General features: G+C 33.9%; 2 protein-coding genes and 1 long non-coding RNA gene across 7 annotated transcripts in view; 2 read left to right on the forward strand and 1 right to left on the reverse strand.

Moving 5' to 3' along the window:
* Positions 1 to 10,318, forward strand: part of LOC135843266 (uncharacterized) — a 39,476-nt gene extending 29,158 nt beyond the window's left edge. The window contains exons 4-13 of the mRNA XM_065361085.1: positions 1,863 to 2,042; positions 2,229 to 2,338; positions 2,476 to 2,639; positions 2,713 to 2,898; positions 4,190 to 4,257; positions 4,339 to 4,419; positions 4,561 to 4,725; positions 9,505 to 9,702; positions 9,834 to 9,980; positions 10,064 to 10,318. Of these exons, the coding sequence (XP_065217157.1) occupies positions 1,863 to 2,042; positions 2,229 to 2,338; positions 2,476 to 2,639; positions 2,713 to 2,898; positions 4,190 to 4,257; positions 4,339 to 4,419; positions 4,561 to 4,725; positions 9,505 to 9,702; positions 9,834 to 9,980; positions 10,064 to 10,200 (1,436 nt within the window). The 3' untranslated portion in view covers positions 10,201 to 10,318. The remainder of the gene's footprint in view (positions 1 to 1,862; positions 2,043 to 2,228; positions 2,339 to 2,475; positions 2,640 to 2,712; positions 2,899 to 4,189; positions 4,258 to 4,338; positions 4,420 to 4,560; positions 4,726 to 9,504; positions 9,703 to 9,833; positions 9,981 to 10,063) is intronic.
* Positions 10,319 to 12,188: 1,870 nt separating this feature from the next.
* Positions 12,189 to 25,084, reverse strand: part of LOC135843186 (scavenger receptor class B member 1-like) — a 118,245-nt gene continuing 105,349 nt past the window's right edge. For all 5 annotated transcript variants that reach the window (XM_065360972.1, XM_065360975.1, XM_065360971.1 and 2 more), the window contains 5 exons: positions 23,506 to 23,730; positions 18,681 to 18,846; positions 15,057 to 15,175; positions 14,844 to 14,969; positions 12,189 to 13,272 (listed from right to left, as the gene is read on the reverse strand). In XM_065360972.1, coding sequence (XP_065217044.1) covers positions 12,907 to 13,272; positions 14,844 to 14,969; positions 15,057 to 15,175; positions 18,681 to 18,846; positions 23,506 to 23,730 — 1,002 coding nt within the window. In that variant the 3' untranslated portion in view covers positions 12,189 to 12,906. The remainder of the gene's footprint in view (positions 13,273 to 14,843; positions 14,970 to 15,056; positions 15,176 to 18,680; positions 18,847 to 23,505; positions 23,731 to 25,084) is intronic.
* Positions 14,108 to 15,574, forward strand: LOC135843189 (uncharacterized). Its single transcript, XR_010558253.1, has 2 exons — positions 14,108 to 14,418; positions 14,633 to 15,574. It is a non-coding gene; the product is annotated as an uncharacterized LOC135843189 (long non-coding RNA).

Here is a 25,084-nt window from a genome sequence, read left to right on the forward strand (position 1 = left end):
CAAACTCGCATAAGAACATCGACAAAATTATTCAAAATCAACTATAAATTACATAGAAAAAAAAAATCGTTGAAAATGGTAAACAAATCGGCTAGAAAAAAGTAATAGTTTTATAAACATGTGTATTGTTAAAAATTACATTAAATGTGAACAAAATTGCTTGAAGTTGTAAAAAAAAATTGGTAAAATTAACACGAAAATAGTTGAAAATTAAGAAAAAGTTTATGAAATATCATCAAAATCCTAAGAAGTAGGTATGTACTTAATACTTCAATACCTACTAAAGAGGATCTAATTAGGTATACGAGAATTGCGATTTCAACCTGTGCTTTAGTCCTTTTTCTATTGGAGAATAACATAAGTGAGCATAATGAAAACATTTTCTGTTTTTTTTTCTTTATTTCTCGCTTTCAACATAATATGTAGATGCAAAATGAAAAACCCAAGTTTTTGCATTTTGGAACATGGAAGAATTGTTAGGGATAGAACTGGCAAACTGTTCTCTCCCCTGTTTTTTTTTCAAATTGTAGTAATTGCTCAGTTTTTGCCTACCTCCTCTCCCAAAAAAATTCAGAAAGCAGTGACCAGTGATTTTTATGCAATAAATGTTTTTTTTTTTGCTTTTGAAACATATTTCTTCTCTTGAAATAGGTAATCATTAATTTTACCTTCATTTTCTGAAAATAGTCTTATATTATGAAGAATTTTCTAAAAGTTACCTCAAACCTCAAATTTCCAATTTAAAAAAAATACAAAAAAGTAATGTTTTTTTGTTTTTTTGTGCAACAGGAGGAGATAGGGTAATTTGGAGGATTAAAACTTTTACCAGAGAGTTTTTAAACACACTTTTGGGCAATTTTAACGAAAAGTAAGATTTTTTGACAGTTATTTTGGAAAAAAAATAAGATTTGTTGATATGTAGTTTCGATGAAAAGCAAGATCTTATTGGTGGTTTTGATCAAAAAAGCAAAACTTGTTCACAATTTTAGCAAAAAAAAAAAAAACAAAAAAAAGGTAGAACTTTCTATCAATTTTAACAATTTGGACTATTTTTTTTGGAATTTCACAAAAAAAAACATGAAAGGAAAATTTTTTCAAAAAATAGAAAATTTATGGCAGTTTTTGAAAAAAAAACAGGATTTTTGACAGTTTTGTAAAAAGCAAAATTTATTTAGTACCTAATTCTGGAAAAAAGAAAAACTTTTTGAAAATTTTTGAAAATTTTGATCAAATAAACAAAATATTTTCACAATTTTAGCAACAAAAAAAAACAACTTTTTCATAATTTTTAGCAATTTCTGCTAGAAATCAAACTTTTTTGGAAAGCAAAACTTTTTCAAATTCAACTTGAGAAAGGAGTTTTTTCAAAAAATGAAGGACTTCCTATTCGTTTTTTTGACGGGGAATGATTTTAAAGAGTTCAAATTTCGAAATTTGTTCGAGATGTCATGGAGTAATGCGTATTCGTTGAGAAGAGGAGGGGGCGGTAAGGATAAATTCCCACAAAATTTACCATAAATTGGAAAATCAATTTTCTCATTTCAAAATTTGATTCGGTGGGGAGGGGAGGTGCATGACATGTTCTCTTGTATGTAATTTATAAGTAAAATGATGATTTTCCAAATTTTTGGAGCATTTCAATCCCCACTGCTACAGATCCTCACGCTTCAGCTACCTATTTCCTTTCCTTAATTGAACGAATTTCCACTGTTTTAAAAATTTTTTGGGTGTGCATAACCAACCTTTTAGGTAAGCTCCATAGTGTGATTTTTTCATCATGAAACTTGAATACTTAACTCTGAAAATAAAATCGATAACATCAACATCAACTTTTCATAACTCGTAAATTTGATGCATTTCAGAAAATAAAGAAGAAATCCGAAAAGAATACTGCCCGATAAATGGCCAATACACGATACACTACAGACAAAATAAACCAGATTATCCGATAGAATGCAGCAGTCGTTCATCCCAGCTCGATAACTGTCCTGTAGGATCCGAAATGAATATTCGTTTCCGAGATTGTCAGTTTGAAAATCATGGTGAGTAAATACAATGAATACTTATCTACCAGAGGTGTGAACCTCGCTATCAAATTCAACAGGTAGTTTCCTTCTGTCGAACAGAAGTACATTCGTGCGTAGGTAGGCCTATGCCTATGTACTCGTATGTATAGTGTACTAACTATAAGTATAGTGAATTATATGAGATTTTTTTGTCGTGTTTAGATTTAGTATTCGAATGCCTGGGAAGTTGGGATGGGCCTAATCAACAAAGGTATTTAGCTTTGTTTGATACCAGAACTGGAACAGATCCTAGGCCGCAATATCGTTGTGGAGTAAGTTGACCAAAACGATTCGTTCGTTTCATATCATATTATGTTGTATTATGCAGTTTTAACGAGCTGCTAAAATACACGCCATTCCTCTAATTAATGTAATGGAACTGCCAACTAAAAAGTAAAAATTTAATTAGCTCTACAGAGAAGATCCAGGAAGTGGGACCGTTTACATCGCCTTCTCCAGCGATTCAACGTGTACTACTGATTTGCAAAACTCGCAAGCAGGTTTCGAAACTTTAATTTTGACCAAAATAAAGCCTCGATTTCCTTTTCAATTGGCTGGTAATCGTGGATGCAGGTAAGATGACTGAATTTCAACATTCTCGCGTTTAAATTTGCGGACTTTATTCGACGAAATTATTTATTTACAGATTTCCAAGCTGGACTGAAGGTCGTTGGGAACTAGTCAATGTGCTAGGGAAAATTTTCTCTTATACAGATTTGACGCTTTTCAAGAAGTATACTTTCCAGTGTGTAGAAGAAGAAGATGGCAGGGATAGGATTTATTCTCCTTATTCGGACGATGAACGAGTTCTTGTCGTTGGCAGGACTGAATGGTAATGAGGATTTTCGTAAATATTTATCATAGACTTGTGAACTGTAGTTTTAAATCTTTAAGATGGTGGGAGGGGGGGAACAAACTTTTTTGTTAGGCACTTTGAAACACGATGAGCATCAAAGTTTCAATATGGGTGTCTTCAGCAGCTTTTCAGACGCTTCAGATTGATTGAATAAATAAATTCTGATATTTCATTGAAAGCTTAATACACCATTTTAAAAGTGTCATTTTTTTTTTTTTTTTTTTTTTTTTAAGAAGCAAAACGAAATTAAAACAAATTTAATGCAGTAATATGTATTTCGTATCAACCAAGCAATTATTATTTTTGGTTATTTTTGTTCAAGCAAAAGTTCATCTGATATAGGAAACCTATTTTCTATTTTAATTCAACCTTTTCTTTCACATATGGCAACAATTTCGGGTACCAAATCCACAAAAACGGTGTTAGGAAACAATATAGGGAGTTATTTATCGATCGATTGATATACATTATACACAAAGCACACATTCACGTATTATGTTGGTACCTTACCATATAATTTAGAGAATGGTTATTGTGGGAAGAATTAAGTGCTTCATTTTCTTTCTCGTTCATATACCGTGTATCTATATCGTCCCTCTACCTACATTTTACGTACACGAGCTTTTAATAAAATGCTCGGTTACTTCGATAAATTTCAGGTCTTTGAAAAAAATATACTCAATTATTCGAACAATATATCGAAAAAAAAATAAGGAAACTTCGCGAGCAAAAAATAATTTTTTTGTATTTAATAAAGCCGTTGGTAGCGTACTACGATTTACGAACCGAGCTTTTTCTCTTTTTTATTTATTTTTTTTAACGTCAACACGAGGAAACAAAAGTATAAGGGGAGAGTAAGAAAGGAAAAAAGCTCGCACACATATAATATGGCAGATTAAGGAAGACCTTCTCTCTATGGTAAAAATTGCTCCAGTTTACAGATAATACACAGTGAAAAAGAGAAAAAAAAATAGTGAAATGAAATTGAGTCTTCATTTACTCGCAAAATGGCGAGGTTTAAGGGAAATAAGTAAGTATTAAAAAAAAAAAGAAAAAAAAATAACAACAAAGCTGTGTGATGTGAGCTGAGACGTAGAAATTTTATGTTCCATCGGGGAAATTTTTATTCGCTAGGTATTCGCTCGAGCTTAAAATCTTTTTAATATTTGACACGTAAAACTAATTTAAAATGATTAAGTAGCCGTTATTTTCAAACTTCTATAACGCATTTAGTAGGCATAATATTTTTTATGAATAATGTTTCCAGTAATGAAGAAATGTATACGTGCATTTGGTTGAAAAAACGAGGTGAAAATGTGCTCGAATTTCAATTAGGTAATTATATCGCTAGATTTAATTACGTATATTTTAACGTTAATTAAACGCGAAAGCTAAACGGTACGTACATAATTGCAGCAACTGAAACTAGTCAATACCCAAATAACTCATTATGTTCGGTGCAGAACTTCCAGTCTAATGTTTGGATCACGCAAGGACGTAAGTATACTACTCGTATTCGTATACAAGCTTTAGATTATCGAGAAGTGTTTAAAATTGTGGAATGGGAGGTTCTCATTCCATGTACGAGTTTTTTGGTTTTTTGATTAATGTAATTGCAAACGCGTGTTTAAACTATAGGAAAAGATCTCTCGACTTTATCGCCATGTCCGATCCTCGGCGAGTACATTGGACAGCTTCCAAATGTGCAGGCGAACTTTTGCGCCAAACTATCGTCAAATTGCCTTTCGCAAGATACCATGTATTACACGGTTTCAGACTGTACGCCGCAACAAATTTACGAAGGTAAATTGACAAGTTTTCGTGATAAAAGTTTTATTCTAGGTACTCGTTGTGTTGTTCTTGTTTTTGAACTCTCAGTATATGGATCGTTTCTCCGGCTCCGCTCATCGTAGAGCTTTTTCGCGGAGTTGGCGTTTACTCAAATTAAATTGCCCTTTCGTGTATATAAACACACGTGAACTTGGTTTTAAACGACAGTAAATTATAATACGTAGATATATTCAACATGATACGATACACATAGCTGTGTTATGATAAATCAGTAGGTATCGATTGAAGAATATGTAGAGTAGCCTGTGTACCATCGTAGCTTTTAGACCTACCTTCCATGCTACCTACTTTACTACGTTTCCGGTTCAAAGTTTCAGCATCGAACGTTGAATGGAATTAATGTGAGAGATGTCACACCCCCTCGTTCTATTACTGTAAAACTCAAACGATGCCAAATCTAGGAGAAAACCTACCTACGTAAATTTTATAATGTAATGAACTCGACTTTAATACTTTTGCACTGGTGAAAAATCTTTTTCTTTCTTTTTAATGCCGAAAGTAAAGAGAAAATTCTTCTGCTGTCAGCTCTGACTACACCTTCGTCGTCTTCGAAATTCGTACGGCCTTATTTTTATCAAAAATGAAAAATTTCGCTTCTATAAAAAATAACATTGCGACTTCATCTTCCCTTTCCTTCCCTTTTTTCTCCTCTTTGTTGAAATAAAACCAGTTACCTGAATTCGATTTCTGGAATATTATTTTGAAATTTAATAAGTAGGTATAGGTACCCAAATAATCGTAAGCATGAGTTCTAAAAATTATCAAAATTTCTTATTTCTCATTAAAAATCAATAACTTGTAGAAAATGTATAAAATCTGTAAAAAATAATGCTGTTTTTTTCATACAGGGTAAATATGAAAAATTTTCATCTGTATATTTTTGAGCATATGTTTTTGATTTCAAATTCGTCTGAAGAAAAAACTCGAGAGAAAACAGCTAACGAAATTCAAAGGGTCGTCAATCAATGAAAAATGGCGAAAATCTCAAGACTCTGTGGCTTATTTTGGGCATTTGGGGATGGCGGGGAGGGGGGGGTGTTTTGAAAATTTTTAAAATGGCCACCAATTGAAAATTTTAAATGCCTGTAATGGGAGCTCTAATTGAGTTGGTAATTTGAACTTTTTTTGTCCTTTATTTTTACACCTGCTCCCTCCTCTAAAGCAAGTACTTTTTTCAATGGTCAAAAATGAGTTGTTCATAAAATATAATTTTTCCAACATTTTTTCTCTATGAAGACTCTTCCTCTCCTTCCTCTCCCCTGACAAAAAATGAATAATTTCATTTTCGAAAAAAAGTTCATAGGAAAAGTTTTGTTTAAAAATTTTTTTTCAAAAAAGTTCTCTCAAATGAAAGGTTTTCTTTTAAAAGTTGTGATCCAGAACGAATTTTTTGTTTCGGAGTAAACAATTTTTTGAGGGAGTTTTTTTTGTAAAGAAATTTTTTTATGTACAAGCAAAGTGTAATAGCCTTTGTTCCATGAAATTTTCAACTTCTTAGTTCCTTTATGAAATAATGTTTTCGGGTTTTCTTCAAAAATGAAGGATGCAATTTCTGTACAAAAAAAACTCTTGCATATTCTCGTCAAAAAATTAAATAAATTTTCAGTTTAGAAATTGTATACAATCAATAAGTTTTCAGTCTGACGATTAAACTTCCTCTTCTAGAAATGAAGTTCACAAACTTTTTTTAAAAAACGCGAGTTTTCTGGGAACCCCCCTCCCCCTCCAATGTGTCTAACGGGTCCTACTAGTCCTACTAATTCTACTAAAGTCCTAATTTTTGCCTATAAGTCCTACTTTTTTTTAATAAGACTTTTTTAAATTTTCAATTTTTCCCCTTTTTCCGGAATTTCGAACAAATTTTGTAGAATTGGGGTAATTTGTCAATTTTTTTAGATTTTGAATTACACATTTTTGAGAGCTTTTGCCCTCGTATGTTCACAAAGTTTGAATCAGAAAAGTAAACTCCTCTCTCCATAAAGAAATTTTTTGTTTTTACTTACTTCACTCGGGCTTGGTTGCTTTTCTTTTTAAGTTTGATTTTTTTTTAAAAAGTAGGTACCTAATCATCATTTGAATTTTAACATCGTTTTCATACTACCCCTCAAAATACTAATTTTCGGGAGCTTTTACCGTCAATTCGCTCAGGTCTGTTTGCTTTTTTTTCAATTTTAAATTTTCAAAAAAAAATTATTATTTAGATTTTTACATTTTGAAGCAAAATAATGAACTTTTTATAAGTGACTCATCACACAAAAAAACGTCGTTTTTATTCGTCTCGAAATACTGATATTTTCGAAAGCTTTTGCCCAATTTTGGATTTTTCAAAAAAAAATCATTCGAATTCTATTGTTTTTTTGCCTCCTGGGATATTAATTTTCGAGAGCTTTTGCCCTCGCTTTGCTCAAGCCCATTTGCTTTTCTTTTTTCATTTTCAATTTTTCAACAAAAAATACTCGTAAATATTCTAATTTCAAAATTTTGACTCTATGAAATATTTACAATCGAAATTGAAGAATTCGAGTTAAATTTGATTTCAAGCGAACATAATGTAACATCAGAATTAAAGCAAACATTCTTTACAAAAATTTGGCTAAAAACTTGAAGGTGAATTTTGATTACCCCCCCCCCCCCCCACACACACACCTTAAAAAATTCCATAATTGCTCGAAAATGACCTGCTGAAAGTCCTACTTTTTCATTTGTAAATTTTGTTGGACACCCTGGTGGGCTCCGAGAAAATTGTCCCATTCGCTCCCCTGTCAATGTCAGTGGCACTGTGTGTATGGTGGCAAAAACATGGTCGCCACTTTTGATGGTATGTATGAAAAAATTGCATTAAAAACTTGTAATTTTAATCGAATTGTGGACATGAATGAGATAAAATTCCGAAAATATTCTCTAAATTAGCCCTTTTCATAATATGGAACAACATATCAAAAAATTGCGATGTTGTTTTTTGATATTTTTGAGAAAATTATTTTAAAAAATTATCAATAAGTGCTTAAGTTCAAAAAATTGAAAAAAATTTCCGTACTATATCCTTACCTATTTTTTTGAGAGGGGGAGGAGAGGGAAAGTCTTTATAGAGGAAAATTGTTGGGAAAATTCTATTTTGTGAACAACTGATTTTTTACCTCAATTTTTGAAAAAAGTAGCTCCTTAACTGCTTCAGAGGGGGTAGGGGGTGTAAAAAATAAACGAAAAAAAAGTTCAAAATGCCAACCTAATTACATAGAACTCCCATTAAAGGCATTTGAAATTTTCAATTGGTGGCCACTTCTATTTTTTAATTATTATTTTTTTAAATCAATTGTTCAAATTCATTGTTAGTACCCTTACCTACTTATCGCATGTAAATTCGGACGAAAATTAAAAATTTGGTACTTTCTGAATGAAGACCCCCACCCCCTCCCAGCCTTCCTTCTGAAGCAGACTTACTCCCGAAATCGAGCCCTTTGCTTTTGTTCCTTTTTTCACTTTAAATATCCCTAATTCTACATCGATTTCGTTTCGACCTAAGTACGTATTATGGTATTAAAAATACGTATACAGCGTTCACATCACCAAACTGAGACAGAGCACGAATCTAGACTGCACAATTTAACGAATTGGTTGATTTATTATGAATTTTATATGCTCATATTCAGGGCGAAACTATTTTCGTCGGAGAACTAGGCAAACAAACGACATGATGGACGAAGCAGCACACAGACCTAAAAATGATACAACTACAGAAACGACAACTGTATCATCTAACTCAGACAATATTTCTAATAACGTAACGGTTACAACGGTTACTACTACACCGAGTACAACCACGACAATGGATTCGATAAAAGCAAACCTCAGTGCTGAAACAAGCACCAGCAGTCCGGAAATTACCATCACTGAAACAACCACTAAGCTAATTACACCTTCACCATCATCTTCGCCGAGTATCGAGCAGCATTCGACATCGTCGGAAACATCGCAACGTGCGATACCTATAAACGATAACTATCAATCGTCGAGCGAAATCAGTGTCGGTAGCTATTACGCTGAGAATCGTAACTTTGGCGAGTTGCCTCGCGACATTAGGCTTCTACCAGCGCCTATTTCCTCTTCTACTATATCTCCTTATGGACCGTATCGTCGAACATATGCGCCAGCTCCGGCTACTCCGAACTATTACCAGTATGAGCAGCAACAGCCTCAGCCTAATCCAAATCCAAGGTACACGGAGTACTCGAGTTATCGAAATGATCGAAGGTATCAGAACGATTATTACCAAAGGACTGATTATCGAGGGTATCCTCCGACTGGGTGGAATCAGAGTTTCCAAGTGGCTCAGAGAAACCAGATGTATGTAGCGGATCCGATGAACTCGTATTGGCCTCCAGAGCGTAAAACTCCTATAGCACTTCCTCCGTTTCCATTGCCCCCATCTAGAAGACCGCCCCCTCCAGGTATAACATGATAAAAAATGCTCCGCACCAGTGTGTGAATTTGCACCATCTCGAATCAAGCTTTTCTTTTTTACCTGTGTGTTTCCACCTTCTCATGCACCCGAGTGAAGGGATGTTCTTTATGAGGTGTCGGTAAGGGGGTGTGACGCGTATTCATTTAAGTTCACGTGTATTACTTTATCGATGTACCTATATGTACGAATTTAATTACAATTTTGTGCAGTGAATCCTCGATGTATGTACTTTATCTAGCTAATGATTCATTTTGTGTTTATTTTTACAGAACGTGAATACAGATGTCTGGGGCAATGGAAAGAGAACGATTACACCTACACGTTTACTCAACGTAAAGATACAGGAACGTACGAGTGTTTCGTTGGTACTATGATCTCGGAATCAGAAATCTCAGTCAGAGAAGCTGGTAAAAACTGCGAACGTAATATGACCCCGTTGATGCTGGAAATGAGATTAACTCGTAAAAGTAAGTACATCTTGTTCAAGTTCGCATAACTGAACTCAAGTTGCTTTGTTGTATTCATTTTGAAACGCTTTAGCCTCATTGAACGGAAAAGCTCGTTGTTTATCCTCGTTGTGCATTTCCTTTTTTTGTAGGTTCGTGTGCTGAAAACCGTTCCAGTACTGCGGTATTTACATCCACGACGCCAACCAGCACTGTGCCAGTTACCACTACTAAATATACTGTTAATAAACGTATTATACAGCATACTACTAGACCGTGGAGACCGTCAAATGTCACGAGTAAGTTTTTCAAAAAAAAAAAAAAGTTGTAGGTATTTGAAAAAAAATGTGCAAGTTTTATTTTTTTTATTTTTTTGTCGCAGGACTTCCACCGCCATCTAGAAATAAAAATGGCAATACTAGTGATTCTTCAAAAATAGTTCCTCTGCATTTATCTTTACTTTTTATTTTACATGTCTTTAGTCTTAAATGTTTTTATAATGCATTTACCAGTTTATAAAGCCTTTTTTGTGTGCTAATTTTTATGTATTGTATACTTTTTTACTCGTATTTATGTACCTATTTTTAGTATCGAAAAATTGTAGATTTTTGTATAAATTTGTATTCGTCTTCGTGAATTTGATTTATTTTTTTGGTGATCGTCGAACTGTTAATTAGAACCCTCTGCAATAAATGAGGTTACAGTCACGTTTAGTATCTATACAATTTTTCAGCCATTTGAAATTTTCCATCATTTTTTTCAAATTTACAGGATTACTCAATCATTTTTCAATTGCTTAAAAGTAAACACCCAACTACTCTGTTGAATCGCCCTAAAAAAAAAAAAAAAAAAATGCGAAAATGTGAAATAAGTTGCCTACACAGTTTGCCGTAAATCTAGTCTACAATGCAATTGACAAATGGTGCTCTATAGAAATTGAATTTGACTTGAATTTTCGGAGCACAAAAAATTCAGTTGCTTTTGGTAGATATGGGTCTAAAATGTCAGAAAAAATGATTTTAGATTTTCGCAATTGCAAAACAGGGAGAGGGGTGAAAGCAAATATTGTTTATAAGTTGGTTCTGGAAACTCCCCACACTCCGAATACATTATGTTTACCTCAGATTGATATATGCACCAACGGGGAACGACTTGCATGATATGGCACAACTGAATTTTAAAACCACCCCCCCCCATCAAGTGGAAATGAACTTTGTAGAATTATTCAAAAGTGGTATTGCAACCAATCAAAATATAGATTAAAATTTCGCCAAAATTCAAATATTTTCACGAGCATGTTTTTTAAGCCTTTGTGATGAATTCTGAGCCCAAAATTAGTTTATAATTTTGGAAATTTCTAAAAAGAGGTGTCACGTGAGCCATCATAATAGGTTGAATTTTTTTGAAAAAATCAAATAGTTCCACGAGCATGGTTTTTGAGCATTTTTGAAGAATTTTGAGCCCAAAATTCGGTTAAGATCTTTGGGTTTTTTGTAAAGAGTGTTATACAACCTACCAAAATTGGGCTAAATTTCGAAAAAAAATCAAAAAATTTAATCAGTATTTTTTTGAGGACCTTTGAAGAATTTTGAGCTCGAAACTGGTTCATGATTCCAAGGATATCTGAAAAAGATGTTATATCAATCGAAACAGGTTAAAATTTTTCGAGAAAATCAAATATTTCCACAAACATTTTTTTGAGCATTTTTGAAGAATTTTAAGGGCATACAGACGACCTTGAGAGGCTAAACTGGCTGCTCTGTGGTGAGGGGGAAAGGAAAGTGCTTTAACGTCGAGACGGAGTGTTCTAAACAGCTCTATCGATGGGCTGTATCCCTTCACATTCCTCATAATTTTTGCTGACTTGAGCTGCATAGGTAGGGCTTTGTTTCGCCAAAAAAATTGGGGAAAAGGAGGGTGGCTCTAAAGTTTGAACTGGATGCTCTAACTTACTCCAACAATACCCCATCCCTTCAAGCGGATCCCCCCTCCATCCTGAAACTGGTTAGGCCGGCGAAATCTATCTGGAACATGCATCATAATTGTGTACTTGAGATTTCAAGCAATAATGGTTGCATTACATTGCCAACTGAAGGCAAACATTTATACCTACTTCCTTCGCTATGATCATGAAAAAACGTGGCACAAAATTAAAGTTCGGGTGCTGAAGTCAAAATTTAAAAATTTAAAAATTTTTCAATGAAATTACTAGTCAACCTCACTTCGCCTCACCTCTCCTCTCCTCTCCTTCAGTTCATTTCGTAATTTCAGACTGGTAACTTGGTAGGTAATAGGATTGAGTCGATTATTTTCCAGCTCGAATTTTCAAATGGTTTTTGGTTTTTATACACGAAGCATCGCATTTAATGAAAATATTTCAGCAACAATAACACTAACACAAGAGGAATAAATCCATTTTAATGAAAATTCATACCACGAGCGAGATACCTACTATCTCATTGTAACAGGAGTCAGGACGCAATAATAAAAATAATCCGACACAGCGATTAATTTCGACGATTTTTATTGGGGAGTACAAATACATAGGTACATTTACAATGAGAGAAATATTTTTTTAAGTACAAAATCTTATTGATATAAAAACAATAAAAGGAACACAATACACTTAAAAATAGTAAACGAAATTCGTAAAATGTACACAAATAACGCGACAAATACATGACGAAGAAACGATAGAAATAAACAGTGAATTTCACATTACAAGTAAAATGGTTCACAAAATGTAAAACATTAAACGATTAAAACGATAAGGAATGGTACATTACTGACTAGTTCGCCTTATAAACATTAAATATTACCATTGCAATAAAACTATTTCATTTACGCGTAAGTATAAGTACGCAGCGTAATTTTTTTTCTTTAAATTTTTTTTTTTACTATTATTTTTACGCCACATCCTAACACCAATATTTTGGCCGACGGGTAATCGACTGGGTAACGCTCTAAGAGCGCTTATCGGTTCTAAATAGTCATCTAAATAAAATTATAAAACTACGCGAATGTTTACAAAGCGCAAATTCATAAATTACTTAAAATGTTTAAATAAATAATCGATCAGCGATACAATTTTTTACAAGTAAATAACAAACTTACGCTAACAAGTCTATCAATCGCGTACAGCGCTAGCCTAAACACCGAGGAGGATGCATCACATTGAGAGAAACAAAATTATTTTTTGAGCACATTAAATTAACTATTTAAAAATCAGTCTGTCGATGAGGTCAGAGGAACCTTTATATCTTCGTTGTCTTCTCCATTCGGAGACAGAAGCGAACAAAAGTATACGTCCATTTCTTTATTTTTGACATCTTGCGACGATTTCTCGGCGTCTACTTTATATTCTTGTTTTTTAACTGCGTTATTATTCCACGACGGTTTTTTAGGTTTTTGAACTTTTTTCTGCGTTTGGTTTTTTACATCGGTGATAAAAATCAAAGCGCAAATACTTAAAGCGATAAACGAAACGCCGCCGATTAATAATAAATACACTCCTACAGTTTCGAGCACCGGTAATACCCTCAGCAATAAGAATAATTTCAGTTTGATTTGAAAACTTAATTCTTGCAAAGTCTGAAAAGAATACAGATAAAAATAGAAAATATTACGACATGTTGAACAAGGTATATCTAGTAGCTATTTATAGTACAAATATGTTGATTATGTCGACAAAAGGTGATTATTTATGTGACGCCGGAAACTTTCGACTGAGAAAACTTAGCTGATGCTGTAGCTGTATCTTTACATCACCATCTACCTAGCTATTTTCCTATTGTGACATTAACTGAATAAAATATATTTGAATTTACTAACGGTGACGTGAAAAGAAAGAAATTCTTGTGTTTTCGCATATTTTACAATGTTAATTTATTTCGATAGCGTTACCTCGAGCTTTGAGTACCTACCACGTTTTGTGAGACTGACTGAGTGTTTTGTACAGTCGTTATCATTTTTTCTTAAAATAACTAGGAAGTTATTTTTATTCAAAAATGTTAATCTCTTATCGATACCTATATAATAATCAAAGGATAATGTTCGTATTCGTAGATTGAAATAAATATTTATTCACGATGTCGTTCGTTGAATTAATTTTGAAATCGAATCAAGAAAATAATTTGAATGAATCATTTAAAGAGGTATATTTCAAATAAAATTCAAATTGATTATGTAATTATCAAAATTAGGTACCATTAGACTACATACTGACTACTGTCGATCTCGAAAAGATTTCAATTAATTTTATATTTTATATACTTAGGTAGGTATTTTTTACTATTCAATTTCATCAAATTCAATTTAAAAGTTACTGACAAGTCAACATTTTAATAACGGACATTTTTTTCAACCATTGAATAAATTAAAAATTTTTCTAAAAAAAAAAAAAAAATGTTAAAAAACTTTGCTCTTGTCCTGTCATGAATCAAGGATCATGAATCTTTCTTCATCGTTCCGCCATCTTTGTTTATCTAATCTAATCAAATCGCGACGTGAGTCGAATGTCGAATTTCTGCTGTTCTAGTTTTTATTCCTTTTTGCGAGTGTTTTTGTGTAATTTTTCGAGTGAAATAGTGACAAATATGGATTTTACGTGAATTCAATATCACACTGTTAATGAGGTTCAGAACGACCAATCTCAGGATAATTACTATACAGCCAGTCTCTTTGCCGTTGTTCCACTCATCACCTCTTATCACTTTTAATGGAACTTCTGTGTTTTAGGTAAGCTCAAAATATCATTTACTAGCCGTTTTCTTTTCGCATGCTCCGAGTTACTCCGAGTAAAAAAGAGGTGTCAATTCCTGACATTTTTTCATTTACGCTATAGCGCAGGTCAAAAAATGTCAGGAATCGACACCTCTTTTTTACTCGGAGTAACTCGGAGCATGCGAAAAGAAAACAGCTACTGTACCATATTTTATCAAATTTTTATCAGAAACATGAAGCATCATCATCGAGCTAGATGGGAAATCATCATCCAGCCTTCGAAGATTCCAGAGCCATGGCAATCAACTTTAGAACTAGCGAAGCTATCAATAGCTGGCTCATTCGACCACTCATCAGTCTCGGTAGTTTCCGGCGACAAATTAACCCTATCGTCTATCAGCGTATTAATTATCTACTTGACAAAATACTGAAATACTTACGATATCTGTCCATAGCATAGGAACTACAAGATTGGAAAACCTTTCGCAATGTAACATCGAACTGACGTCTTGCAAAGCGATATTGATTTGCATTTTAACGGATACTTTGGTTGGTGATCCAGTTTGCTGAAAGAAACAAACACGAAAATGAGTTTCAATCCCTGATACAAGATTTTATGTAGATGTTGAAGGATCGTCTGTATTGATACTTACAGGATTGACATAGAAATACGTTTCGTGCGATTCTGGGTCCGGTGTACAACCATCGACTTCTTCACGTAGAGTTGGATCAGCCATGTAGAAGTGTGGATATGATAAGGCGATTGGAAAACCTGAAATTGAATACAGAATTATGAAAAATCCATTCCTCTAGCTTCTGGATTCTAATCTAATTATAATTCGATTCATCTATCGCTTGGCTGTAATGATTCTATATTTTAGAAGTATACCAAATGAACGAACATCTACGCATAGTCCAGTTCGTACTGTAACGTAATGATTATATATCAACGGTACCAAGAGATATACAACAGAAACACTCCATCTATCCAGAAACCATTACGTAAAAACTGTAGGCTTTGTAAACTTGACTCAATTAAACTGGCGAACAAAGTTTGATTGAATTATATACCAAAGCTTTCTAGTCCTTTCCACATTCATATTGTGGGTAAAATTTAGTTACGATTTCGTAAGCTATATGTACGTTGACGACCTTCGAACCTAACAAGGTCTCATTCTTTCAAAACATTCGCAGGGGTTATAGCAATGAGATGCACTGTCCTGTGATGCGCAGCTGGACGCGAACAAATTGAAAAAAATTTATTATAGATAAACGAGCTACACGGTATAAATAGCTACCGAAGTATCACGTTCATCTTCTCTATCTTCATCTATAACTAACTATAATCATCAACAAGTCTATCTACTAATACCACGAGGTACACGAATTACTGGTACTGTAACTTTTACTTTCGTTCGCGGATCGTTGCCCGGCTTCGTTAATAACGTATCAATTCGGACTACTATACGAGTACGATACAAGTTTATTAACCTTTTTTTATGGGGTTTTTGAACTTGACACAGTTTTTTCTCGCGGCCTTAACACGTTATATTACGTAAACTCGTGTTTGGATATTATTCTATGCAAATTCGTAGAAAAAAATTTGACCGCCGACCGGTGTATTTGTGAATGTGATTGGCAAATTTGCATGCATCTTTAACGCTGAGCACGAGTCTGTACGTCGCGTTGGCGTTATGGATTTGGATTTCGTTTTTTTCGCCCACAATCGTAATGAGTTTTGGTAAACGATATTTTTATCGAATAATTTTCCCATTATTGGAAATTACCTACCCTGGGTTATGCCGTCGCGATATTTTCGAAAAGAATTTCAAATTCGTTTTGGTTGATTGAGATGTATAAAATGAGCCCTATAAGCTTTACCTACATACTCGTATATGCTGGGTAAATACACGACGATGTGTGTGTCAGCGTTAGACAAATTTTCAGAGCAGCCCCATCTAATTTGAAAACGTTGACAACGGACTCAAGTGAAGCGAGGGCGCAAAATTTTTGACATTAAAATAAGCGTTCTGTTTGTATTTTAGCATGCATGAGGATCATTTCAAAAATGGACGAATAAAATTAATGAAAATGAAAATCGAAATGAAATTTGGAAAATGAAATGAAAAACTTACAATACAATAGTATGCAATAAAAACAATTAACAATGGGACAAAATCAGAAATTAGAAATGAAAAAATTTGAAAATAAAATGACTTATATAAAGGATTATACACGAAAAAATGAAACAGAAGAATGAAAAAAATAAAAAATGACGATAAAAGATGAAAAATATTGAAAATTAAAAGATTAAAATTGAAATAAATAAATTTTAAAAAATGTTGAAAAACTGAAAAAAACGAATAACATTAGAAAAATGTGTGAAAAATTAATAAAACGAAAATAAAATAAAAACTGAAAGCAAAATTAGAAAATTGAATAAAAAAATACGTGTAATGAAATATCTGAAAAAAATTGAAAATGAAGAAGTAGAGAAAACAAAAATGAATAACTCAAGAAATACTAATAAACTAAAAAAAAAACTGAAATAAGAAAAAAATGTATAAAAATGAATTCAAAAATAAGAGAAAAATGTTGAAAATGAATAAAAACCGAAAAATAAAAAATGAAAATGAAAAATATCAAAATATATAAAATTGGAAAAAATGAAAGAAAATGAAAAAATTTTCAAAGAGCCAAAAAAAATGAAATAAGATAATAAAAATGAAAAAAAATAAAATGAAAAAAGAGTAAAAAACAAACATGTCTCTGGCTCAGGTGACTGTACATGAGACGCTAACTAAGCAGTAAACAGTCAGCAAGTAAAAGAATGCAAAAATAATGAATCAAAAAATGATGTTAAGGTCTCCTTTTCAAGAAAAGTTTTAAATCATGGATATATTTTTTGCTCAACATTTGATCATGTTTCCAAGTTTTCAAAAGTCTTACACAATGCCTGAAATAAATTCAGGAACTTGGCAAGATTTTTCAAAATTTCCAAAAGTTAGTTTTTCCGAATTTTTAAGAATCTGACGTAGCATCAAAATGCCATAAATTCACAATTTTTTCAAATTTTGTTGTAGTCTAACATAATAAGTCAAATTTAATATTTTGTCAATAGGAAAAAAATCGAATCTAATGAAAAATACTTAAATAAAAAGAAATTGGAAAATTATGAAAGAAAAAGCCAACATAAACCAAAATGAGTGATATATGTAAAATGAAAAAAATGGAGAAAACATAAACCAAAATAAGTGATATAAAATGAAAAAAAATGGAGAAAAAATTAGTGAAAAATGAGTGAGCTAATTAATAAATGAAAAAATTGAAGAATGAATTGATTTTTTTTTCAAATTCAAAAAGGTAAAAGTTAATATTTGGGACGAAATTCAATGATGTTGGAAGTTAAATTTTTTGTGAAAAAACGTTACTAAAATCGATATTTTTTCAGTTTTTGTTTTTGGTTCAGGTTTTTAGTTTTCTATCCCCGTATATGGATATTCGAATATAAATTAGACCTATCGATCAAATCAAACCACCAACGAACTTGACCATGTCATCACCATCGTCCAAAAAAAAAAAAAACGTATCGCAAACATTACAAAATCCCAAGATATCACTTTGGTATTATAATTGGTCAACGTATTAATTCGTCTCTCGAAATCAGCTCAAAGAATTTTTTTGTGGTAATAATTTCGATCGGAGCAAAGTACGAGTATACCTCCTTAAGTCATAGTTCACTTCCGAAGGCCACTCTAACGGTACCAACTTTCTTCACGATGGAGTAAAAGGAATCAGCGACAAAGCACGTGTGCGTATAATTTATGTATAGAGAAAAATCTTATCTACCATGCCATCGAAATAATTCGGAAACGCGTCCTTGTGCTGCATCACAGTATCATAGACATGACGACATGTTGGGAATAAAATCACATGTTTCGGAATTACTATGTTGTAGCTCGTGGCGGAGACTGGAGACTGGGGAGTGCACTCCTCTGGACCGCGGTGGTGCGCTGGTAATTACCGATTTAATATAGCGGTCATGTGTCGCGTATTGTGTAACATCAATCGAGAATACGTGACGTTTGACCACAGCCAGAGCCAGAGTCAGAGTCATCCAGTCTCACCTCCGCACCGGCGGGGAGAGGGGGAGTGAAAAATTAGATTATGCAAAATTCGCGTTCGTTCGTTCGTTTGGTAGGTATATATTTTAGGACTAAGGCTTATACTTATGATGTAAAAGAAAAAATTTAGTATTTCATCGATATTTTACGTACCGTAATAACAGTGGGTAACGTCTATCAAACCGTTTCGTAAACACTGACCATTGGAACAGAAACATTTATTCTCTTCGTTGCTTTCTCCATTATCAAGGGCATCCTCTTTGAACCTGTAGCGTGCCGTCGGTATACCATCGTGAGTGGTCGTTGCACCGGTTGGAACCTGTTTATTTTTACAAAACAATTACTCGCCAATTAATATACTCTATAATAATTATAAATTATAAATAATGCGATTTTTTTCTCCACTCGCTGACTATATGTATATTATAACACCCTTTCTCGAATGTCATTGATGCTGACGACGACGTTACGAAACAAGGTATAGGGTCTGTGTATACAATTTGGCCATCGACGATCGTGATCATCGAGATCATACGACTCCTTAAACCGGAACTGAACTAAACTGCTATAGCAAGTTACGTCATTTTGAAAAAAATTAATTTGCATTCGAACGTTTTAATTTAGGTAAATTACCTTTGACCAGAATAAAAGACTCGCCTTATCGCAGGTTTTCTGCGGGCTTATATGCCCAAAAACCAAAGGTTAACGTACTGATAAACGGTGTACCGGTTGCTGAAGCGAGATGAACCGGTCTTATTATTTTAGATTATCCGTTGCTTTGAAAATTGACTCTTTTTGTATTAAAAGAAGAAAAACGAACCCTGTTTTCGGTAATTGATACTTCGCCTCGTGGATAATATTGCTTTTTTGTAAGTATGTACGCATGTAGATGTCAAGGTTTGATAAATGATTCTAATGAACTGATCGAAAGTTTACTCGGTTATGAAATTTTTCACTCGGTTTGTGTATTATTGATGGTCAAAGTGGTTTGAATGTTGAAGGGATTTTGATGGATTCAAGAGATCTAGATTTTTGAAAAGTCTTCACTACTCAGATCACGTGGACGAACCTTTTGAAAATTAACTTTTGAAATAGGGAAGAATCTGATGAAGATGAATATAAATCATTCATAGGACTTGGTTTTTTTGTGAACATCTGCACTCGATGACGCATCTTTATGCATAATCTCCAGTACAAATTAATGCATCAACCATCCCCTTTGTGAACAACTCCACCTTCAAATTTTTTTCCTCTACACCCTTCCCAATCATCTCTGAAGGTGATACCTTGTTGGTGACATTCCATGTTCTATGCACTCCGGGTACTTGCTTAGCTGACATAATTAGTTTCATCAGCGAACAACTTCACTAATCTATTACCGCTTCCTATACTGAATTTTCATCTTTTTACCCAATTCGCGGAGAAAAAAATCATCCCAAGGTGAATTACGTTCGGTACCGGTTGGTTTTGTGCCAAGACTTTGAGTGAGATGCACTTGTGGAATGACATGGCGAATTCCATGAATAATCAAATAAGTATAAGAAATCCTATTTCATTGGTGTAATTTTTCGCATAGCCGAGTAATAATTTATTCGATCGAATATGGATTTAAAAGGTCGTCAATTTGAGGAATTAAATTCGAATATTTTTCAATGGATCGCGTGTTTTTTGTCCTTTGGAGATGTAATCAAGGAGGAATCGAGGAATGTTTGTCAAGAAATTGAATTTCCCTAAACTTTAGTTACCCTTTTTTTAAATTGATTTTTTACTGTTTTTGTAAACTTTTAGAATATCTTAATAATTTTATGCAATCTTCCCAAAAAAAAACAAGTTTATAATTCCCCACAAATTAGAAACAACGAATAAATTTTTGTTAGAAAATATGGAAATTTTTCTCAAATGAAGGCCAATCTAATTTTATGAATAGCCAACACTTTGCAGTTATTTTTTCACCAATTAAATTGATCAAAAATACGCTGACTTCGTTGAAATCTTGAATTAGGAGGGGAGGGGAAGGGTCTGACATACCGATAAAAATCATAAACCGTACACAGAGTACGTAATTTATGTTGATTCCACTCAGATTTTTTCACGAATTCCCTTCGATGTACATATAAAATGACCACCATTCTCCATATTTTCCGGTGGTTTTGAGAAGAAATGCTCATAATTTTTTTGGAATTTGGAATTTCTTACGAGGCTGCCTTACTTGAAAGACACATAAATCAAAAATGTTGAAGTTTTCAAAAACTGATTGTGGGGGGGCCATTGCCCAACTTTGGTGTCTAATTTCTCGGGATAGATACAACTGGGAGAAAATCTGAGTGCGGCGTTTTGAAGGTAATTGAAAGTACTTTCAAAAACATTTTCCACAAATTCAAAAGTTCAAAGTTGAGCTTTTTTCTGAAAGCTTAATTTTCAAAAATTTTCCAAATTTTGAAGCAATGATTTAAAAATTTGAAAAAAAATCCAAAAAGCATACAGTTTCATGATATTTATAACGACATAATGTACTTTTTGTGATGGGTTTCGCAAAACCATTGAGGGGGGGGGGTACGACGCCTCAAAATTGTTGTCAAAATGTTGAAAAATGTAAAACATCGTGTGACATATCGATTCATATGTTTTTGAGATCGCCAAGTACGAATATCAACTCGCTTTTTCGATTCGACCCCTGCAGTGCCCTCTCCATTTCTTCCCAAATTTTCTGAAAATTGAAAAAATCGTGTGACATATGGTTTATTGGGTTTTCGGGAGCGCTGAATACGAATATCAATTTATTTTTTTGATTAGATCCCAGCAACGCCCCCTCGCCTTGAAACTCGCCACCAATATCCAGAAAATTGGGAAAAAAATCTTGTGATGCATGGTTTATTAGGTTTTTGGAAAGGCTGAGTTGAAAAAAAAGAGATAAAATAGTAATTATATTTTATTGTTTGTTTTTTTTTTAGTATATTTTAAGTGGTGGTGGTGTTGGTCGAAAGCAGATTATTTAAAAAAAAAACCATGTTAATTACTCTAGTCATTAAATTTGTTTTACTAAAAAAAATTTCCATTCCAATTAATTTGAAAGATGATAAAATTCAGCTCGGGCATAAATTTTCGTAAAAATTGATTGAAAACGAGGAAGAAAATACATCAAACCGTTAAAGTTTTCATCAAAGCAATTAATTGAAAAACCATCCCTTACAATATTATTCGCTCTTTCCTGCTTTTCTCGACCTACATTCCGAATTCGAAAAAATATGTAGTCTATAAAATCAAAGCACTCGTACCCACGCGAATATTATTCCAAATGTAATAAAAACTCGACATTTTCAAATTTCCAGCCAAAAATACGAGTATTCTCGTTCAACGCCCTTTTACCCCTCTCAGTGACCGAATCGCGAAGTCGTCTTTTTATGTATAGCCTAGTTCCCAATCGCAATCTACGAATGCAATCAACGTTCTTTTTTTTCGTTTAATTTTCTAGTCTTTTGTGCACGGAAAGAAAACTATGGAGAAATTTATTTTGGAATTTAGAACGTATTGTTTCATTTAGCTAGATGATGAAGACGTCGTCTCGCTGCACTGTACAAGCACTCTTTAATCTGTGCAGACGTTCAGCCCCGCGAACCCAGCACGTGAACAGTTGACCTTTCTTTTTGCTTTTTGACACTTTTATTCTTCCAGAGCAGGAGCATTGCCAACTTCTTTCGTTACTAATTATTTTCATTTACTCGTATTTTTATTTTAGAATAGACTGAGATTGTCAAAAAAAAAAAAAACACAAAACGTCGACTCGAAGAAATAAAATGGAAGTTTTTGTTTTACGTCAAAGTGTCGAGTATGCAGAAGGGAGGAAGAGAATTGAAAAAATACACTCGAAGCTGCCAAAAGAGATAATAGGTTCTGGGTATACGTACAGTAGATAGATATCGATTCTGATAGAGTTATAAATTACCGGGCAACCTGTAATTACGCGATCGAGGCGAAGAATAAAGTAGATGTTGAAGGTTCGTCGACAGGACATTTTCAACTTCTTCCGCGTCTTCGCGTGTGTTTGTACGTATGGTTCGAGTTCAACCAACAAAAGTCCCGAAAATTACGCACGATAATCGTTGAAAATATATCGTACTTGTACCTCGTCGACTCTCGATAGATGAATTTTTTTCTCATTTTTAAAATCAAGTTATTGCGTTAGCTCGCATCTTGTTCAAGTATGCTGAATAATTGAGTGAAAATGCAGTTAACCTTGGATTATGGAAGAAATGCAGATCGCGAGCGAACAGTGTAAAAAATAGACGAAGAGAGATTCTAAGTATATGTTACCTAAGAGTAAAAGATGACTCGGTGTAGCTGTATTGTTATTATGCGTGCGCGAAATTGCACTTTGTTCGCGAATTGCAATAAATTATACACGGGAAGAAGAAGAAGAAGATGTCCGAGTATGTGAAGAAATTAGGCTAATTACACCGGCGTTAATTAACGTCCGAGACGTCTAAACATTTGCCACCTTTGCGAGCACACAACACACAATCGATAAGGACGAGTTTATTTAGGCCATCGAAACAGATAAATGAAAAAATAATCTCGACCGAACGTTTTTCTTTGCTCTTTTTTTTCACAAATCGCCTTCGAGGGTCGAGATAAAAACGGTGGTATTTTGAAATCTACTCATTCGTAACGTCATCGACCTATTTTTTTCAATTTTTTTCCATGTTTTAATTAGTCCAATATAATGCGTATGCGAAATGGCGTAATATTAATAAATCGTCGCGATATTATCATCGACGCGGTCGCGAAAACATGGCGGATTTTTTTCTCGATTGCTATAGCATACACGATCGCAAGCTAGGAGAATTTGCAACCTAGACAACCTTGCTAATAGTCGCGCCATTTTTGTCACATATACATACAAAAAAAATCACACACACATCGAACAGCAGGATGTAGGTATTAGGTAGGTAGATAGGTAAGGTACTCGAGTACTACTCACCATGGGCACAGCTCGACACATGGATTTACGGAAGAACCACAGTGTTTCGTTTGGTTTAATATTTGTTGGGAACTTGGTACCATCGGATGATCCCTCCACCTTGTTACAAGGTGCTTCCCATTGAGGCAGGGTTGGCGATCGATTGTACGTTGCTAGGATTCCAGATAAATGCAGATCTTTTTCTCCAGTATAGGTCGTTTCAACGTCGCCGTTAAAGTCGTACATCTGTAAAAAGGAATAAATTTTTTAGTCCGAAGAGCCAAACTAAGGCGTAAATACTACATACGTCTCGTTTTTAGAGCCCCCCTCTTCGCGTCTCCTCTCATTTCACTCAAATTGCGAACACCCTCTGGTATATGTATATTGTTGTAGTGGTATAAAAGCTTATTCTACGTATAGAAGTTAATGCGATTAACTCGTAAAGCAAAGAATGTATACGTATACAATGTTCATTTGTATATATACGACATTTCCGGCGCTCGAACGTAATCGAGTTTTAAAGCGACAACGTTACTAGTTAATTTTTCCATATATTTCGCTCTCGAGCTTCTCGCTTCGCAAAGTGCCGAAATACGTTCATGGTCATGTACGTATTCGCTATACCTATCTAGCTTCTGGCTGCATGGATGTTTGGCTGGTTGCTGAATGCGAATGGAAGTTTAATATTTGAACATATTATACTCGTAGTATGTGTGCCTAGACCTACCTACTACGTAAGCATAGAGTGGGGCCAAGCGAAAATTTTCATCGTATTTTGAATACATTGTCGTCGCTTGTTGTCGCATTACAAAAGAATTTGGGAAAAGCTCGACGAATTTTCTACGAAATACTCGCTGTTTTCGTAGGTCTCGTGTTTATTGGTTTACAACGATGGATGCTGGCGATGAAGACGCAGTTGTTCTCATGTGTCTCATCAACTCGAAGCCGTTCGCGATAAGAACAGTGAAAAGGGGAAAAAGGTTTGCGAAAAGTGTGGTCTATACCTTGGCTGAATTTGATCCTGTCACGTGTATATCATTTAGTCGAAAAGTTTGGCGAAATTTTACTCTATCTAGCTGTAATATGCTTTAGCTTTAGGTATACTGTGTGTACCTTCGAATCAGTCGTGCGGAAATTTTCACCTACCTTGGGCAATAGGTTCTATGGGGTTTTGAGCTGGTAACGTGTAAAGTTACGCTGATAGTAGAGCTCGGGTCACATCGGAAGAGATGCTAGAAAGAAGTTTTGTGGTTTTGAAACCAAACAACAAAACGAATAGGTAGCAAAAATTCATGCACTCGTACACTAAAAAAGTTGGCGAAAATTTAAAGCACAAGTTTACTACTGTGGGATTTTATTTGTTTAAAACGAGATGCACAATGGAAGAGATCACGAGAGAAGCAGAATTTCCTTTAGGTGATTATTTTATACGTATTCTCGAATGGAAAATTTTCCCCGAAACTGGTTTTTTGGCTATTTGAAACAAAAAATTATGCGAGAATTTTAGTGTTTTTTTAATGATAATTTTAACGTTTTTGCGTTATTTTTGAAATAAACTCGACTCAGGTGTGACCGAATGATATTTTATTGAAATTTAAAA

Source organism: Planococcus citri, chromosome 4 (assembly GCF_950023065.1).
Source record: "Planococcus citri chromosome 4, ihPlaCitr1.1, whole genome shotgun sequence".
Lineage (NCBI taxonomy): Eukaryota > Metazoa > Arthropoda > Insecta > Hemiptera > Pseudococcidae > Planococcus > Planococcus citri.